This window comes from Heterocephalus glaber, unplaced genomic scaffold (assembly GCF_053883595.1).
Source record: "Heterocephalus glaber isolate CG9 unplaced genomic scaffold, H.glaber_assembly_v1.0 deba00001481, whole genome shotgun sequence".
Taxonomy (NCBI): domain Eukaryota; kingdom Metazoa; phylum Chordata; class Mammalia; order Rodentia; family Bathyergidae; genus Heterocephalus; species Heterocephalus glaber.
Window position 1 is genome coordinate 60,906,633 of NW_028258317.1, and position 20,989 is coordinate 60,927,621.

At 36.7% G+C, this 20,989-nt stretch overlaps 1 protein-coding gene across 1 annotated transcript in view; it reads right to left on the minus strand.

Moving 5' to 3' along the window:
* Window positions 1-20,989, minus strand: part of Gnaq (G protein subunit alpha q) — a 328,305-nt gene that overhangs the window by 69,392 nt on the left and 237,924 nt on the right. Inside the window, exons 3-4 of the mRNA XM_004862540.4 lie at window positions 17,492-17,646; window positions 1,841-1,969 (exon numbers count right to left, since the gene is read on the minus strand). Coding sequence (XP_004862597.1) covers window positions 1,841-1,969; window positions 17,492-17,646 — 284 coding nt within the window. The remainder of the gene's footprint in view (window positions 1-1,840; window positions 1,970-17,491; window positions 17,647-20,989) is intronic.

The window sequence follows — 20,989 nt, forward strand, 5'->3', positions numbered from 1 at the left end:
AGAGAGAGAGAGACGCCACACAGAGGCTGTCATTTGTTTTTTAACACATCAATTCATTGTCTAGTTCACTCAGACATCAAAAAATGTGAATGATTTCATATATGTGTGTGTGTGTGCATGTGAAATTATCTAACAGTGCCTAGAATCAAAATTTCTTTAAATTGTTGAATCTGTTGCTTCACTGAAATGTACACGTTCACAGGAAAGAACAATCAGAATGAGAGGTTTAACCAGAAAAGTTTAGAGTAAGCCTCTTTAGGCATCTGTTGAAAACTGACAGTTGCTGTTGGTGTTTTCCTGTCTAACAGAATTAAGCCCAAACTAAGAACCTAAGCAGCTTATAGTAACTGCTTCTAAAAGGCTTCAAATGCACAAAAGAGAAATCTGAGGGGCAAAATGATAGTTCCAAAGAGAACTGCAGACATCAAAACTGGAATTCTTAAGTCTTGAGAAATACTAAAATGCTGGCTCTTTTCTAATGTTCTCATGTGCATAAAATACTGCCATTTACAGAAACTCCTTGTTCTATGAAATCCTGTCACAAAGGACCCCATAGGACACTTCTGATGGCAGTAGGAAATCATGCTTTTACTGTAATGACAAAAAATATCCTTCAAAAGCTGGTGCACAAAATGCAGAGAAAGTAAGATGTAATACTAATCTAGTTTCCGAACTAATTGTGAAGCTATAGGAATGTGAAAGTCACCATAAAATGCTATGTGAATTCTGAAAATATCATGTAATATGGTTGTAAAAGGAAAAGAGTTTGGGTGTCTCAAATTTAAGATCTCTAAATGTTATCAACTGCTGTAAGTACAGCAGGCCAGAGCTACAACCATTTTACAGATGAATAAATTGAGGCTCATGAACATTTTCAAAATTCCACCCATTTTAAGGTCGTATCTTTTAGAGCAGCGAGTAACAGATTGCCCACAAGGGCAGGGGATGATTAAAAAAATGGTGCTTTGGCAAGAAACGATGGAGTGCCGATTAAACAGTCACACAAAGTTAAAGAGAAGTTGCTGAGTAACTCTTACTTCACAATCTGGTATTGTACACATCTATATTCAGCAAGTAGGCTCTCTTGGGTGTTTACACTCAACTCAAATACAGACTCACCTGGGTTCATTCCTTAGCGCACCATGTGTCCTGTTTCCTAACAGTACAACTGAATGATTGTGTAATAAGAGACTAAATAGAAGTACAGCAGTATTTTTACTTTTTCTCATCTTAGGAAAAAAATAGAACAGTTCTGTTGAAGTATTATTCAGACAGAACAGTAGCAGTGAAAAAGGGGGTACTATGTTTTCATCCTATTTTGCTACATAGAGTAGGATAATTAGCTCATTTTCAAAATCATGAATTTTGAAAAAAATTCAAGAAACTTGGTTTTATTGCTACTGAAAAATTTTTCATTGGTGCCAGGTAATATGGAGGAAATATTAACATGAAAGCTTCTAAAAACATATAAATTCTACTATGATAGGGTATTAAGATCGTATTTTATGAAATTATAAAATATACCCATTGTCCCTATAGTTAAATGATTAAAGAAACATAATTAGGACCGATGTTTGAGTAACTGATTTTGCTTAACCACCAACAAACTAAGGTTTCATTAATTGCTTGATAAGTTAAATTGATGAGAAATCCCCCAGTATATCCTTTTTCTGCTTCCTCTTTCTGGGATATATTATTTCATTTGTGTTTCCAATGATAATAACTCACGTAAGGCTATGTCATTTTAAACCCTACACATGATCTCAATATTTATAGAGTTCATCAAATGCACTCAAGGCATAAAAACAGAAAAAGTAGGTCTTATGGATTCAGTTCCTACCTGAAAATGACACTTTGTAAGTCAAAAGGGTATTCAATGATTCCTGTTGTGGGGACTCGAACTCTAAGCACATCTTGTTGCGTAGGCAGGTAGGAAGGGTCAGCTACGCGGTCCAAGTCATTCAGATAGCTAGAGAGGAACAATACAATGAGAATGTCAGTGACATCATCACGCCAAATCCATGGAAACAGAAGGGCAAAATGAATCATAAGAGAAATGAAGAAAAAAATATGAGAAAGAGGTAAGAGAAGTTTGGGAAACAAAGATAAAGCCAACCTTCCATTACTCAGAAGCAGGTTATCACTCTATGGTTAATTTATTCACTACATCTCTCATTTTTTGTCTATCAATTAGAACCTATTCAAAAAGTAAAGGTTAAGAAATTCAAATTATGTAGTCTCCTACACTACTCATTTAGTAGGTCTGGTTGGTAAAGCAGGAGTTTAAAACAAATGGTTCTAAATTATTTATACATACTTAATTTGTATAAATAAACAGATTGCAAAGTTACACGTAAGGTCAGGGTGTTTCTTTTTTGCAGAACGTTGCTGTCTTTTCCTGGAATGAATTTCCTTATTCCCCTAAGAGAAGATAGCAGAATACTCTGTCCCAAATTCTATCCAAAGCCTAAGTCATTCATGATTAAAGTAAAGCCACAAAATTTCTAGTTATTATAGTAATAATATAAGGTCAGATATTCTCAATGTTGAGGTTCACAAGTTAACTTGAAACATCTCTGGTCATGATATTTTTCTGTCCTCTTTAAAAAAACTTTTTATTTTGAAATAATTTAGACTCACAAGAAGTAGCAAAAATATTACAGAGAATTTTCCTGTATCCTTCTCCCAGCTTCCCCTAATGATGACATCTTACAAAATCAGGAAATGAAGAATAATATAATACTATTAGCTACATTATAGACCTCATTTTGAGTTCACCTATATGCACATATGTATATATGTATGCATATATCCACATGGATATACATGTATGCATATATATTTGGAGCAGTATTTAGTTCTGAGATTGTATCACATGTAGAGATTCATGCAATCAACATTACAATCAAGGGAACTATTCAATCTTACAAAGAAACTGCCTTGTTGCACCTGCCAACCTGAACCCTTGGCAACCACTTGTGCTCCACATCAGTATAATTTTGTATTTTCAAAATCTTCTATTTACTTTTTAATCTTTCAAAGTGTAAAGCATAATTTACAATGCTAAAAATGACATAATTTGATAGGATTGACGACAACCAGGTGAAAATGATGTTTTGATTGCTATCTTTATGATTTCCAAGATGCTCTCCTCTGCCCTGGAGAAGATGGAACAAAGACATGTTTCAAAACACACAACTGTGTATACACAAAGTGACTAACTTGTGACTAAGGTTTAGAGAAGACATTGAACCATTATTAAAATGGAAGGAGTCAGATACAGTACTCAGCTCCTTTAGGACCATAAACAAGTGAGTGAATTCTAAGATAAGTAACAGGGAACGCTGGTACACAGCAAATACAATCACCAATACCACAGATACTGTACTCAGTCGATGTGATCTACCTAGGGTAAAAGTTTTGTCTTAGTCATTTTTATTTCTGCCTTAGTGCCAAGCAAACAGTACCTAATGAACATTTGCTGGGTGGATGGATTTGCTACACTGTGTTTTAGTTGCAGCATTAAATTCTGTTCTTACTAGTGGTATTTCCATACTAATATTTGCTTAAATTTGAGACTTGTGTGTTAAGGGGAAATATGCTAAGTCTGTAAGATTTGTGGAATCATAAATTAATAGTGCTAAGTCTGACTTTAAGAAAGAAATAAATTTACTGCCTCTTTGGTACTGTATCAGTCTTTTTAAGACAAAAATGTATCAGCCTAGAAATTGCTAGTACAAATTGAATAATTCATACTGCAGAGGTCTTATCCCAGACACGAGTGATTTTCTAGCTGGCAGCGCTCTACTGACTAACTGGAATCAGCTGAGAGAATGCACAAACACAAATACATCCAAGAGTTTAGTAAATTATTTGGCACAGTCTAGGAGTTGTCTGATAAGGTTAATAAGCCCATGCTCTGGGAGTTTATCTACATTCCATTCTATGGGTAAACCAAGCCCATCACATCATATATACAAAGTCAACTGGCTACTCTATATGGATAGAGTTTTCTGATGTATCGGTACCTTCATTTGAAAAACCTAAACATACATTCTGAAATCTGTAAAATCATCATTAATTTAACTATTATACACAAGAACTTAAGTCAGGTGGAGAAAAAATTTTAAAAATTACACTGGCAAACAGGCTCAGAAAATACACTGCCCACTTCTATTCACTTACTGCCATACACAAAAGTTAAGAATGGAGGACTGCTAATACAAGGTACTGTGAGATAAAGGGAAATTGTAGCTTTCTGCATCCTGAAGATGAACCGAGCAGATTACTCACTGACATTCCATTTAAAAACAGATATGTGCCTGCAAGAGTTTAATGAAGCAGCACATGCTGCTGAGCATGGTGGCACTTGCTGAAATTCGAGGTGGAGGGATGCAGGAGGATCACAAGTTTGAGCCCAACCTGAGCCACTAAGCAAGATCCTGTGTGTGTGGAGGTGGGGTGGGGTGGGCTGGAGATGTAGCTCCATACAAAGTCCCTGGGTTCAATTTCTAGAACCACAAAGTGGGGTAGGAGGCTGGGATTTACTTCAGGTGAGGCCATGGGTTCAATCCTTGGGGGGGGGGGAAGCATGTGAGGTGGGAGATTAATTGTTAAACTGCACAGCAGGAGCACTGATAGCTAGAAGGATGCACTAAGCTCTCTGAGAAACATACTTGGATAAGATGAAATCCAGGTGCACACCTGCAACTGAAAAACCATTTATAAGGAGTTAGAAGCGACTTTTAAAAAATTGCCAATGGTATCTCTCCATGAATTTAGTGTCCTACTCAGACATTAAGAATATTTTTCTCTTTCTCTTGTACGCATTTTCAATGGCAGTATAGTTCATACAGAATAACAACACTGAGTATATGCAGCTTCACAGGCTCTGTTCACTGTCATGGTACCAATATACTTCACTGCAAGGCAATGTTCTTTAAGGATGTTCCAAATACTTCTGATTAAATTGAAAGCGAGTGTCAGTTCCTGCTTGACATTCTTTTTTCCTTTCCCTCAGTTGCATGGTGAAGAGAAAAACACTTCACTTGGTGTAAAAAGTTTGAATTTTTAACAAAAAGGCTTTCTGAAAGGAATTGCACCCAACTCTGCTATTTACAGTATACAACATCTACGACACACTCCAAAACAAGGCAAAGAAAAACAAAACAACAGACTCCTCAACCAATCAAAAGACATACAAACTACTTTTCTTCCAGTGCAAAATCTGGGTAGCTACACAAGATTGAAGATGTAATTTGTGAAGCAGGTACAGTGTGGAGATGACGAAGAACTATCATTTTTCATTGCCAAAGAGGGACTGATGTGGAGAGAATTTGCTTGCAGAATCAGCAATTCCACCTGCTCTCCCTGCCCTGGGCTCAAAGGGCCCAGTTCATCCTCCCAGTACTTTCTGTATTTCACATTTGCTGAGAGGAAAAAAAGCCACTCTGTTCCCTTAGAGATGGCGTTCTGGCATGGTAAGACTAGCACATCCTCTCATTTGTTAATGTTTGACACACTTGAGAAAAGGTAATATAGAAAAACCTCTGAACTGTACCTTCCATTAAAGTATTTCACGGAGGGGAGTTCACTGGATTATTCATTTCACCTTTTAAAAAGAAACACCAAGGTCTGAACAAATTTATACTGCAGGGTAAATTCAGGGAGTTAATTATAGCCATAGTTTGTTTTGCAGGAATGATTCTGAGTGGCTGCTGAGGTCATTCTTAGAGTGTTGCTATAGCAATAGGCACAGGTACATTTCCAAGACACTGTCTATGTAACAAGTGGCTGATGTCAGGGAGAGAAGGTTGACATGATGTACATGGGATTTAATTATCTAGGAGACAAGCCATTTTTAAGACTATGTTCAAAAAAGGAGGTTTCGCTGTTTTAAACTTACCTTACTCCAATCCCTTTATGGGCTATGACTTTCCATTGCACAGAGACATTTAACATTTGATAATTTATACGTGATAATAAAAAAAAATTCAACATTCAACAACATGTGTTTGCCAGGTCTGTTATGGTTCTCAAACTCAGTGGTAAGATGCATACTAGCTTTTTCACAGGTTTATCACCAACTCTTGGCTGAGGACCTGGGACACACACAGCAGGTCTGCCTCGTGACACTTACAACTGTTCCCTGGAAAGTGGTCTAGTAGGTAGGAAGGCAGCTCATATTCTTTAGGAGGCAACATAGGAGTAGGAGGTTGCTAGCTACTCATCTTTATGTATTTACTTCTCTGGGCTATTACTGGTCTGCATTATGTAAAAACTAAATTCTGAAATAAAATGCCTCTGACAAATTTAAAGACAACACAGGAAGGAAAGGCATTACTGGCTTAACTTCATTTAGGAAACAGATGTAGTTCCTGGTCTTCTTTAGGTCCTGGCCTCAGACTGATGTAATTTACATGTTCAACTTATACCTGCTGGAGACAGGGTTTCAAGGCTTTGAAGTTCTGTCTAATCCAGTGCAAACTGCAAAGGTAGCACCTTGATAACAAACATTCCTGATATAATCTCTTTAATGGGAGAAATACAGTTTGATGGTTTTCTGTGAAAAGTGAGGCAATAGTGGGGCTTGGATAGTAATATTTTGGCACTTCTTTTTCTATCACAAGCAAAACGCAGAGTCATCTGGAGTTTAACAACATGTTTGACTGAGACATTAGGGTGGATGTCAAGTATATGAAGATTCATTGGATAAGATTCATTGCTTTCACATGGAATTTACCTACTTGTGAGAGGAAAGGGGCTATATAAAAAGGAGAAATGGAATTTATCAGGAACAGAATAAAGGTTGTTGTATTTTGGATACAGTAATTTCCTGGGCACTTGTTTACATAATCTCTAATCTTTACCAATAATCCATAAAACATCATTAAGCAGCATGACTAAATTGTACACCAAGTATGGGGAAATCATGCTAACTAATTCACATTTTGTAACCACTACATTCTTTCTACATTTAACTTCTGGATTATCTCTGGCTGTAGAAAAATAAATTCAGAAAAGGACTATAAACCACAACTTTACGTGATTAAAAACAATTAGAAAAGCTTAAACTTCACAAAAATAATATGCCTGATCAAATTAAATATGGCATCTTTCTATTTGGATATGTTTTTAAAATTCCAATTGTTCCTTAATTTGGTAAGAGTTTGTCAGTTAACAGCTTTGGAGTTGACCTTCAAATTTAACTTATGCTCCCATCTGACATGTAATGAGAACTTATTTTAAAAAATCTTTTTAAAACTAAAAAGAAACATTCATGACCTGTGACTAGAAGGATAACTGAAATCTAAACCAAGAATAGCATAAAAATTAAAAATTCAAGTGCTTTTTTTTTAAATGAAGGAAACACAGAACAACATTTAGGGACATGATTTGACAAGCAAAATATGTCACATGACAGCTAGGGCTAAAAAATTTTTAAAAAATAAAAGAGTTATACAAACCTCAGCAATTATACCAAAAGAGAAAAAGTAGGTAGTACGTGGAAGAAAGAAATTTCTGACATCTGGTGCAAATCCAACCAAACCTATTTAATAAGAGAAATGAAAATAGCAACTTGGGGCATTCAGTGCAGCATGCATCAGGTGTAGGTTGGGCACTCTCCAACGCCTGTGTAAGGGCCTCCCATGGCCAGACTGCATTTGTAACTGTTCTTAAGTTCAAGTTCAATATTAAGATGAAGTTATGGCACAGAAAATTATTCTGGGTAGGTTTTCACATTTTTAATTATTAAAAAAGGTTGGTAAAACTAGGTCAACTTCATTTAAAAAAATTAAGACCTCATTGTGAGAGGAACAGTCTGTGGGGAATTGAAAGCTAGATCATGCCATGAGATTATATTTGACACTGTTAAAAGCAGCAGAAGCTAAGGAGAAACCAAAAATACGCAGTTTTTCTACAGCTGCTATATGACCACAAAGATCCAAGAGAAATAAAGTTAAAAAAATTCATCAAAATGAACTTAAAAAAAAAAAGGAATAGTAATAGTTCTATATAACTGCTATTCCGAGCACACAGTCAAGTTGGGGTTTTGGCACTGTGACCCAGCCAAGTCCTTCCTTCCTCTAGCAGATCTCTCATCTGAGCAGGTCACAGTCTGGTTGGGCTGGTTAGCTGTATGGAATTACGTGTACATTACACAAACACATCCACCTCCAAACAGCTCATTCAGAAGAGGGCAATTCAACTTTCCTTTTTCTTTTTTACCACTGGGTACACCATGATTAGAGTTCAGGCACTTCTTATAGGTAATGTGTTCATAAAAAGTAAGCTTTTCGGATAAAATTCCAGGTGTAAAGTAAAGACCACCCAGTGTAGCAGTTGTTACAATCTCAGATTTATGAGAACTGTTCAATGTAAACTATTCTGTGGGATAAGTCTTAGAGAGCATGCATTTTAATTTTCCTATACCAAAGATCTAAGCCAATCCAGAAAATCAGATTTTTAAAACTAAATTGAGTATCTCTTAAAAAGATCCTATTACTGCATTTGGAAAACAGTGTCAGTATCTTGTGAGTCTCAGTAGTTCCTAACGGCTATCATAGAGAGTCTGTGAATGCCAACCGGTGAAAGGGCCAGGAACACCCCAGGGCCAGGGCCAGGACTGTGCTCACAGTGATAAGTTGCTCAAACAAATAAATCAATCTTGTAATTAAAAACTAAGCCAGTCCAATGGTATATACCTATAGTCCCAGCCATTCAGAAAGCTGAGGTAGGAGGATCACTTAAGACCAGGAGTTTGGAACAGCCTGGGCAACATAATGAGACCCAAGTCTCTTAAAATAAACAAATAAATAAAATTGCCTGTTAGGCTTTATTTTATTCATCTTTCATATAACTAACTCAACTGTTGACCAATTTTGACACAATTCTAAAATATATCAAGAAATAGCAGAAGACTTTTTAGTCTAGTCTGCCTGCTTTGAAATGGAATGGCAATGCAGAACTCAGTTAATTTACACCTACCTACTGATAATTTGTTATATGTTAAATTCTAATGCAGTGTGTGTGCTGGATAGAAGGAAGGGTTGGCATGGGGAGCTGGTACAAAATACGTAAAAATATATTCTTTGCCCTTAGGGATATCAGACTATCTGGGAAGCAAAGATAGCACAGATGAATCAATTAAGAAACAATTAAGTGCCAAATTGTGAGCTGCTAACTATGAATGCAATAAGAAGGGAGAGATGATTATGAACTGCAGTCACTAGAGAACAGTGTGTGGGGGAGGGGGGTGAGTTATGCTGTGCAGACAGAACGGCATTTGAATGCACAGAAAAGAGAAGAGGTAAGAGAGATGAGAAGAAATTACAAAAGGCATAGACTTTCCTTATTCTTGTATTATTCACTCATTTTACAGCTTTTCCTGGAAGCCCACAATGACCTAGACACTTGCTTAGCACTGAAGATGAAGTACAAGAAAAAAGAAAAAAAGGACAAGAATACCCTCCTGAAAGAGATTGTACTCTGGCAGTGAGACGACTATACCATAAATAACCATGGACAGTGCAGATACGATGTGAGTTATACAGGAGTTCTGGTGACTAGCCAAGAGTCAGCTGTCACAAGGTCTGTCATTTAAGTGAGTATTCCTTGGTCATGTTACTTTAAGTTCGATACAGCTTCTGTAGGATTGAGCATTCCATTTGGACAAGGATGATCAGGTCCTGGGGAAGCTGTTCATCCTAACTCACTGTGAACTAATTATAAATCAAAATTGGAGTCATTTCTTAAAATTAGAAGACATGGTGATAATGAACAAGCACATAGGAGTCAGCCATCAGTGCCCAAAGGCTGCTTGGTGGGCAGGGTGTCAAAATGGAGGCTGCATGAACTTTTGGGTTATAGGACAATAAGAGAGGTTCCTGGGCCCGCCTGTGATTGGAGGTGGCTATCATCTAGTCAAGCATATGTTCTATGTGGCTCTCACAAAAACCTGTCAATCCTACCTTTGCCTCAACTGACTACTATATCCTATTAGACTCTACTAAATCAGTTGCGGCATAACATCAAACACTATGTGGGGCAAACGTCATGATACATAGTCACAGTGCTTGCTCTCAGAGGCCAAATCAACTCAATGAATATTTCTAGTCATCTGCATTATCTTTAGCACTAGATATTCTTTCATGGCATTTAGAGGTATTCCCAGGGAATACAATCTACAGCTTTTTGTGCTCTCTTCCCACCAAAAGTTACATCCTGCAAAAGACTGGTGAAGGAATGCACACCATCCATTCTTTCCATACTGTAAAACTTATCTCCAGGTTAATTCAGAGCATCAGTCTTTTTTTGTGTGTGGTTGCTATATTTTATTTTCCAAATAATACTGATTACAAAGATTTACACACCTACTTTTAAGTCCACAGTTTAGGACTCGTATTTGTATGGCTTTAAAAGTTATAGCACGATCTTTACATTAAGGATTGGGAGAAAAATTCAAAACAAAGCCTGATATATACATGTCTTTCTCTGCACTTTATTTTAAATACATTAATTTTTAAATGAAGAGCATCAGAGTCTTAAGCTAGGTGCCTACCTAAATGGTGAAAGCAGAGTGCTATTGCCTTTCAATTTTCATTGTTCTATAGAAGGAATTTGAAATTATTTGTTTATATATGAATATTTCAGGCTTTGTGAATTGCACGGTCTCTCTTCTAACTATCTGATTCTGTAGCTGGGTGCAAAAGCACCTAAAGACAACCCATAAAAGAATGCCCACATTTGTGTTACAGTAAAACTTTATTTATAAAATAGGCAGTGGATCATTCTGTTCTATAGTAACAGTACCAGAGGTTTTAGCTGGGCACATCAACATCCTCAGTAAAGATTGTGGAGAGGACTATAAAAAGATCAAATTATTGAAGGAGCAAAAGTCTTGCTAACATGTGAACAGACAGTTAATAGACAAACTGAAGCCAGTCTCCCACACCCAGCAGGCCTTCGGGCAAACTGTATGAACGGCAAACAGAAGCCAATCCAAACCTTTTCCCCTGTGTTGTTCTCTACTGCAGATTAGAGAATAGGTAAGCACATCTAAACCTTTTTCATCTCTGTGATACTTTTTTTCATCTCTGTGAGATCCAAGCATCCTGAAAAGGAAATAATAAAGACCTCGAATCATCAGAGTTCACCGTCAAAGACAAATGCAGGGGTTTTGCTTGCTTTATTTTACTGTTGCAAAATGTAGTAGAAGATGTAGTCCATTAGATGACAAAATTAGAATAAAGGTAAATAAATCACTCAAGTGAAAAAATGGTAACCCGTGTTATTAATTTAGCTCTCTGAAAGAGAGCAAACCCATTGAAGATCAATGGCACTCTTTTACACTAAAGAGGGCAGCTTTTATAATTTAACCATGTAATTTCTCTATTCATTACATTTCCAGGTAACTTTGGGGTGTCAGGCTTTCACTTGGCTGCATAGGATAACGACTTCTCAGATAAAGGTATTGTACTGCAATGGAATCAGGAGACTTGAATTTAGAAGACAAATTAAAGGTTACATATCACATGCTATGTTTGGGGAAAAGTGAGGCTTAATTAGTTCCAAGCCCCAGGAGGTGGTGAGCAGCACAAGGAATTATATCTATAGCTGGACCCTCATCTAATAATCCCCTCATACAATCATCTTTCCTGACTTCAAGAGCTTGGAGCATGCTTAAAAGTTTATTTATCATCACATAAAGGGAAAAGTCAGGATGGCCAGAGAGCTAAACAACTTACCCTAGGGTTCAAGAATATGACTCATCAGGTAGCAGCTTTTCCGTATGATGCCTATTCAAAGATTTGGCCATAAGTCAGGTGGATGCCTTATCCTATTCTAAAATTCTTTTTGCATTTTAAATTAACATAGCATAATCAGACTCAAAAATGTAAACCTGAGGCTATAGGTAAATAAATGCCAATGTTCACTTGTGCCAAAAGGCTAATTTCTTGTGCATTCTGAATTTATGGTTTCTGGTCCATGTGGAAATTTCAAAGTATCTGGCATATCTGGAGGGAACTTAAGTAAAGTAAGATTAGACATTAGACATTAGGTTTCTTAAGGCAGTCGGTAGCCAAAACCTACAGTGTGAGGATGTTTTTATGCATGACAGTGTGACTGTGATTTGTGTTCTCTAGTTAAGTCAGGGTGCTTTTGGTTCTGTAGGCAGTGAGCTCATTTGACCTGATGTCTCAGTGCACTGAAATGGGTGGTGAGCCCAGGAAAGAAAACCTACAACCATCTGCTTATTCTGCTCTTTATCTAAAGATATAAAGAGGCCTCGGGCTTTTTATCAATAATAAAACAATTAGTAAAGAAACCTACAAACTCTCCAGGATCCTAGAATGCTCTTTCTTCTTTCAATTTATACATTTGGAAGAGCGTACCAACTTAAAGATAACTGCAATTTTATCCCAAACTGTTCATCCATTTTCTGCACTTTTTCATCTCTTTGTTTCTGCTACTGCTGCTTGTCCTTTGAGCCATCTTATTGCATATTTTGCTAGTAAGTTGCCTAATGAAAGCAAAAGTAGGGAAACTCAAATCACTTTACTGTGTCCTTAATACTGGCTCCAATAAAAAAGTGATGGGGAGGCAGTAAAGACTGCAGGCTACAATTCAGAATACTTCTGAAATATTTGTCGTGTGGAACATCTTCTATGTTAATATGAATAACTGGCACTTAGCTAAACATAGCTAAGTTCTGATGATGATAATCAAAAACCTTTTGTGTTTGTTTTCCAGTACATTTCATATAATTGTTCCTCTCAACCTTATAAATATGAAATTATTTATAGACAACACTGATAAACATTAATAACCTGCATCTTTCATGGTAAGTGATTTTTTTTTTTTTGGTACGGGGGATCGAACTCGGGTCCTTGCGCTTGCGAGGCAGGAGGTGGAACCACTGAGCTAAATTCCTGTCTGGTAAGTTATTTTTTATGCAATAGCTGCCCATAGATATTTCTCTATGAGTTTATTATTTATCTAACAACTATCAATTATCTACCTGTGTAACTATCTTCCATCCATCTACCCTGGGTAAAGTTTTATTTCACAGTAGTTAAAAAGCTTAGGCTCTGGAATAAGCAAATTTGAATTCAATACCTACTCTTATCACTTGCTACCTGTGTGACCATGAATGACTTACTCAATCTTCCTGAGCCCCAAATTCTTCCTCTATCAGAAGGGGATGATAAGAAATATGCACCATGGTGGGAGACTTTGAAGATTAGATGAAATAGAGTATGTAAATTATCACACATAAAATATAACACATAGTAAGTGTAATAAATAGTAGCTATTTTTTGTTTTTGGTAACACAGCTTTTTAGATACCAGACCTTAAAAACAAGGGGAAAAAACCCCAAATACCTTCAACTCTGAAAATTCACAGTTGATCTGCAGTGATCAATGGTCATGGAAATAGTGACAATTAACCATCCATTATTTCATGGATTATTTGTGAAGTCAGATTTGACATCTACATATTCCCTAAATCTAAACTGAAGAACTGCCACTGTGGTCAGTACTCAGAAGTTGACCTTGACTTCAGAAAGATTTCTGTAGGTCAGTAACTTTGAGTAAGAAATTAGGTCCAAAGCAAGGTGGAAGAAAAAATGAATTAAATCCAAAATATCAATGAAGTATATTTTTATTTAAAAGACAGAAAACAGTGACATGGAAACGTCATATTAAGGAAGGGAGTCAAGATAAATACTCAAGATCCATAGGGAAACATACACAAAAATATCTGAAAGGAAAAGGGGTAACAGCTATCTTGAATACAGAGAAAGGAATTATTTTGAGTTATTCTATGAAAATGAGTTCAGTGTTGGGAATCAGGGATGTTCAATATCTCAGACCTCTATCTCCATGGGTACAGGGCATCTACTGTGACCATCCTGGAGAAACCTTCAGAACTCAGCAGTAATGACTGATCCAAGGCACCATGGGGCCTAACTCTGTTGAGAAGGTTACTGGGCAAAAAAAAAGTAAAAGTCCCCAGAACTCACATCAGAAAGAATAAGGTAACTCTACTTCTCAGGCCTCCTGGCACAGGAGGGATTAAGGCAGTTCAGCCAGATTGCATGAGCCCTGGTCCATCAAGAGTGCTGCACTATCCTTGGAAGAGGCCAGAAACATGGGGCAGTTAACTCAAGTTTCCCCATATTGCCCCTTAAGTAACTGGCAGAAATCAATTGTTTCCACCCTTCTTCAAATAAACAATTCCAGAGAAAAGGAAGGAAACAAACCAACCAATCAGTCTTCCCAGGCTGCATTTAGGTAAGGTGACCCAAATGACCTGGGCTGCTCTGGAGATTCTCAGTTTATGCTTGCTGTTTCAGTATAACAGCAACTCCTTCTTTCTCAAAATGTCCCGGTTTGGATAAGAAATTATAACGTTACCATCTTATTTATTTAGTCCATGCAACAAATTACTGATTTTAAACAAAAGACTGGAACATACACCTTTCCACTAGGAAATATATTGTACCTTCTATTTCACAGAAGAGTGACAATATAAATCAAGTGATACAGGTAGACAATCATTCTTATACCAACCCTAGTCAATCAGGCAAGGATGATCATCTGAAATTAAAAGCATCAGGTGAAGAGTGATTGGGAACTTAAGACTGCAGCTTTATAATCAATGAAGGGGTCACTACCCTCAGACTGTGGTAAATCTTCCAATGATAGGTAAACCAAAGTACATCACACATAATGCTTTCCAGTTGCCACATTTACCCGTAATGTAATCAAGTATTTAATGAAATTTCCAGTTTATAGTAAATCTGGAATAGAGGAGCAAGCTAAATTTTACTATGAAGTAATCAGGCAAATCTAGGGCAATCTCTCCAGCCACTAAAATGCAAAACAAGTCTCAACTAGAAGAGCCTTAAGAGACATGACAACTACATTTAATGTTTAGTACTAAAAATCATAAAAATCAACCACCTTTAAAGAATATTTTGGAAGAATTTGGGAAATCTGAATATGAACTGAGTATAGAATAAGAAGAACTGATTATTAATTTTAGGTACTGATTATTAATTTTAGGTATTAATTTTATATATTTTATAAAGAACTATATACTGAAATGTCTAAGGGTATAAGGACAAGTTTAATATTATTTCAGCAATAATAATATGGTTAAAGAATTAGATATATGTACATACAGTAGATGTATATACCTACATATATGAAATTCAGGAAATCAACTTCTCCTTGTCCCACTAGGGAAGAGTTAAACTATGAGTTTTAGATTAGTCTGGGCCATATGCCCCACCTAATGGTCTGGCTCTATCATAAGGAATGTATTCAACAAGCAAGCCTATTTCTAGGGTAGACTCAGCCTGTACTGGAAGAATTCTTAGATGGTGGCTTTCTGAGGATCACAGCACTGACAAAGAAAATTGTCCAGGCTAACTCTGCCCTAAAGCAATATTGAATTCATACATGTCATCTACCCTAGAGTAATGTCACTGGAGGTGATGGAGGCTTATCTCAAGAACAAATTCACAGTAGCCAGTGCAGATACTTCTGTGCAAAGGAATTTCTCAGAGGATCCATTCCTGAACAGGAGGCAAATCAGACTCCTCAGGAACCTAGCCCTGGTAAGCATATATAGATATTAGAGCTCTGATTCCTCTAGGAAAACCTCTCCACGAGGGTAATAATTATAGGCAATATTCAATAATGGAAGAGGTCGGGAGGGGAAGAGACGGGATTTTAAATAAATATAAAAAGAGGTTTAGGAGGAAAATGATGAGAAGTAAAAGAATTTAAAAACATAACTCTGAAATATTTATACGAAACTTTCAAATGGAGTATTACTCAGTAAAGGTATTGCACTGTCAATGTGAGAAGTGAAAAAGAGTTGAGAAGTAGAGAGAATTAAGGTGGAGGAGTAAACAAGTAGGGACATACTGAGCAGGAACAGGGGAGGACAGATAAAACCCAACAGTGACATGGAAGGGAGATGAAATTTTAAATGGCAAAGGAAACAGAAGGACAGAGGGGGAAGGAAGCAAAAGACAGACAGCTGGTCAAAGGTGGAGGGGGCAGAATTTGGAACAGACAAGAGCTGAATGCATCTTTTCCATCTCTGTACTCACGGAAACATACAATAGGAGCTCAGGAGATAGGAAAGAAGGAAGGGAAGGAGAAAGGCAGAGAGGATGGGTGGAAAAGATGAAAGGTGAGCAAAATAGCAGGAGAGATTGGGAACAAGAAGGGAAATGAGAAAATGTGGAAGGAGGAAGAAGAGATGGAATGAGTACAGCACACATTTCAGAAGCAAACAAAGGAGTAAAGCTACTAAAAAAAAAAATGGAACATTTTATGTCATATGTCAGGATTATGTGATTCAAACTTAGCATAAGAATAAAAGAAGCAACATTTCTATGGCTCCTCCAAATCAAAACTTATCTTATACAAATGCCTGGAAGACCAAAATCATAACTACTGGAAAAATAAAGCACACAGCTCTTGGGTCTTTGATGCATTATTGAGTGATACCAATCAGCCACTGGGGCTCATTTTCCCCAAGGGTCTGCTCTCATCTATTGGGTCACTTTATCATATGAACTAGCCTCTGGCTGCTGAATATTTTCCAGTCATTCTTCTGTCTGGCCAGAATCAAAACAAGAGGCAAATGCTGGTTTAACATAATTAATGGAGACAGAAATCTGGCTAAATTCTAGCCTCCACCTCACCCCAAATTTCTTTAAATCCATCATTTTTAGGCGCCTCATTATCTGGATTGCTGACTGCACCGATTACATTAATCTAATGATTGCCAAAATTTTTACTTTCTTTCTGTTAAGCAAGATTTAATCTAAAGAATGAATAGATCTCTTTAGGACACAAATCTTCTCAGGATATGTGAATTTGACTGACAACTTACAAAATAATTCTGGAATGCATGGAAAATCACTCACAATTTTTATGCAAAAGAAAACCCATCCATCAACCTAATAGTGGTTCTCAAAAAACAGTCAAAGTTCCGGGTCTGAAAACTGGCAACTAGGTAGTTTTATGTCTCAGGAAGCCATAATCAAATATATTTTTGTTTATAATTTCTAATGTGTGTAGGTGTTTTCTAGCACATGAATAAGATCTTATCACAATTTGTATAAAAATTATTATTATAAGATTTCAAATCATAATGGTGTATGTGTTTGGGAATCACTGGTTTGCAATTTGAGGGAGGAGAAGGGGGTGGTAAAAGACTCCTAGACTCTTCCACTTGTTTTTCAAATAGGAAAAAAACAGTAAAAGAAATATTTTCCCTAACTCATGATTTCAGTCTCTTATAGTCTTGATTTATGAGCTTGGCCCAAGTATAATACCTATATCATATCTGTTAAGTTTGATTGCTTTATACATAGCACAGATCACATAAGTTACAAGTGTGCAGCACATTTCACATCAAAGTAAAGAGAAAGATGGAGAAGGTCTCCTGGCTGGATACTCACTATTTGGTAGAGTCAGATAACTGATATTCTCGTCGTCTATCATAGCATTCCTGGATTCCAGGATCGTTCCACAAACTCTTTATTGCATCTACATATGGATTTTCAAAAGCAGACACCTTCTCCACATCAACTTCTCGAACTAATTGTGCATGAGCCTGTTTAAAAAACAACAGAAAGCAGCAGTTTTACAACTCGCCATTACTTTTCAAATTGCCTTTGGTTTGTGCATAACTCAAGTAACATCTTCCTTCATAGACTGTTTTACAAGATGGTTCATAATAAAGTAATGCTTTATCATGTTTTTTGTTTCCCTTAGAGAAAATCTTGCCCCAAATCTTCTCTAGAGGAAACCTCAAGGTTACTTAAAGTTGATTAGAGAGAACTAGAGGAAAGAGGATTGTTCTGCTCTCCCACCAGAACAATGAGAATATTCTGCTGTAAATACCACTGTATTTAGGTGATTATCATAATCCTAAACTATTATTAATTGGATAATTAGCCTTTCTATGTTTATAGTTTATTATAATCAAAAGTACTCAATAGCCCATCTTAGGAGAAACTCAAAATCCTCAACTAATGAGGATGTTTTTATAGTTTACTTTTAGGATAGAGCATAAAACCACCAGAAGAATAGTTAATATTAATGATTTAATCTGATAAAATTATAATACCCACTCTACTCCTACACATCCCAATTTCCAAAATATTTCTCAGGCTGAAGAATGAAAAAAGACCTATATTTTAGTATATCATATTTACAAAGAAAAACAGAAATTTGAAAAAAATGTCAATAATATTAAAACAAAACTTTTATTTTTATCAAAAAAATTTATTCTCTGCCAGATCATGGCATAGGCTTGTAATTCAAGCATTCTGGCAACTAAGGCAGGAGGATCATGAGTTTGAGGCTGGCCTGAATTACATAGTGAGTTCAAGGCAAGGCCTGGACTACACGGTGAGATCCTGTTTCAAAAGCAAAAACAAAATACTCAAATTAGCCAGAAAATATCACTATTTAATAATCCCAATCAAATAAGTTATCATTGAATGTAGTATATATGCAAATTATATATATAAATATGCAAATAAATATAATGACTAATTAACTTGTAAATTGGAGATAAATGGCTGATAATTACTAAAACAGTCCTGACTTTGTATAAAATTACAAACTTTTAAACAAGTTTAGTGAATGGCTATCATGATTACATCACGGCCACATTATTCATTTCATAGAGCATTAAGTAAATAGAATTTTAATAAATATGTTCCATGTTAGGCCCTGTCTGGATCCCAATCTTTACCTTTTTTCACTTCCCATAAGTAGGAAGAGTTCCTTTTCAACAGACTAATTTTGACCTCAGATTTTAAGAAGCTCATCACATTTGAGACTTAAGAAATCCCCTTTCTTATTAGTTCTGCTCTACCATGATAATGAGATCTACTGACAAGCTCTAGCTCCACTCTGCAACCTGACTGTGGAAAATGTGTTCTTGTAGTTGCTTTCTATAATTAGTTCAAGTCCAGCTCATCTGTCTTCTTAAGCTACCAGTGATCTTGCCAGTGTGGAGACCTGCTTCTGAGTCCCACCCCACAGATCACAGTTCAATCACAGTTCCCTCAAACCTGCCTTTCAGAAATACTATCAGTGGTTCCACAATGAGATTTAATGTTGTGCTCTGGTTGGCTGGCACCTGTCATTCCACATTGAATCTCCTGCATCTATCTGCTCTGCCTATGGACTTGGTCCATCTCCAGCCATATGCAGTTTCCTCCACTCTGCCCTACCTCAGCAGGTATGTCTAGTAATCAAGTTTCAACCCTTCCCTTTTTGCCTTTGTTCATTAAATATGAACAAGTTCTGTGTTCTAAGATAGGACAATGATCACCCTTGGAAGAATTCTCAATTAGACTCCTCATATGTATGAAGAGTAGTTTGCTGCTGGATTTCATCTAAAGTCATAGTCTGGAACCTGACTCCATTTCTGATGTTCCCGGGAAGGAGCTTAATCTTTACAGATGTTATTTCTGGTGGGGAAGAACACATAAAGCACTCCCAAACTCATGTGGCTTGCCACAAATAGTTATAGTACTGTCTGCCAGTGGTTTTCAAGTCAGCAATATCAGTGACACCTGGGAATTGGCTAGAAATAACTACACATCCACTGATCCTACCTCAGACCTACTGAATCAAAACTTCTAAGATAAGGCTCAGCAATCAATCTTTGAAGAAGACCACCAGATGATTCTGATAAAGTGCTACACAGACACAAGGTGTTATGAAGAAAATCAACTGTCTAGTGGGCCATAGATTGCTAATAGAGACTAAAGAGATCTGTGGTGGCAACAATCCCTGTTAAGTAAGGGCCACTAGATGTTCTTAAGGTCTGGGAAACCACAGAAATAAGTAGCGGCTAGATACAATAAAAGGTTGTGATGGGCCCTATCACACACTGGGAAATACCTTCCCTGGTTAAAGAGGTCAGTGCCTACATAACTCCAAAGAACTGCTGCTATGGAAGGCAGGCCCATTATGGCCAGATCCTCCATAATTTTTTTTTAGGGGAAGCCAAAATGCAAATTTTTTTTCTTTGAAATATCCTTAACCTTAAACCTAGCCAACTGTATGAAGATAAATATATATTTAACATATAAATAATCAATGTATATTATTTTATTAAATAATAATATAAATAATACAATATAAATACACACACACACACACACACACACACTAGACTGGAGGCCATTCATTTGTACCATTCATTCTAAAAGATACTTCTCCATTTTCTGACCAGTAACAGTGAGTTCCTGCACAGACCCTGGAACACAGCAGGCAGCACTGCTGGGGACTGGTTAATGTAATGCTGCTGAGTAAATAATCTTTCAGCACTTTACCACAATATTTAGACAAACTATTCTATGTACAAGGAAAAATGGTTGGACCCCTTTCTGAATTGGCTTAAAGCTCCATGATGACACAAGTTACTGTAGGTGGTGTTTGAAACATGAATTTGATATTCACTAGGCTACCACAGCCACGTCAGTTGCAAAGAGTTCAGTTTTTTATTCTAGAGCAGTTGTTTTCTGTGAAACAGTTTCAAAACACTAACACTTTTCACTATGGTGATTAAAATATGTATTGGCCCTCAATAAGTGCCAGGCAATTAAAGAATTAGTTACTACTAGAGTTGTAGTGTGCAATAGTTCCTATAGCCAGCAACCAAACAAAACAGTCATGTGGTCCAATAGTATGAACAAGAGAGAATATCTGCATTTCCAGTTGGCTCTAAGGGTATTCAACTGACTATGTTCTCAATGGTGTAGAAAATGACACCAAAACCCTGCTTCGGTACAAGGTAATCATTGTCTGTCACCCCTAAATTCTTATAATTCTCTCTTTTGGTGTACCCTCGCTGTCCTCTCTTGGATCTAGAATGTCTTCCCCACTTCACTTCTCAACTCTCTTTAAAGAGCTCTTATTCAGGGGCTGTATCA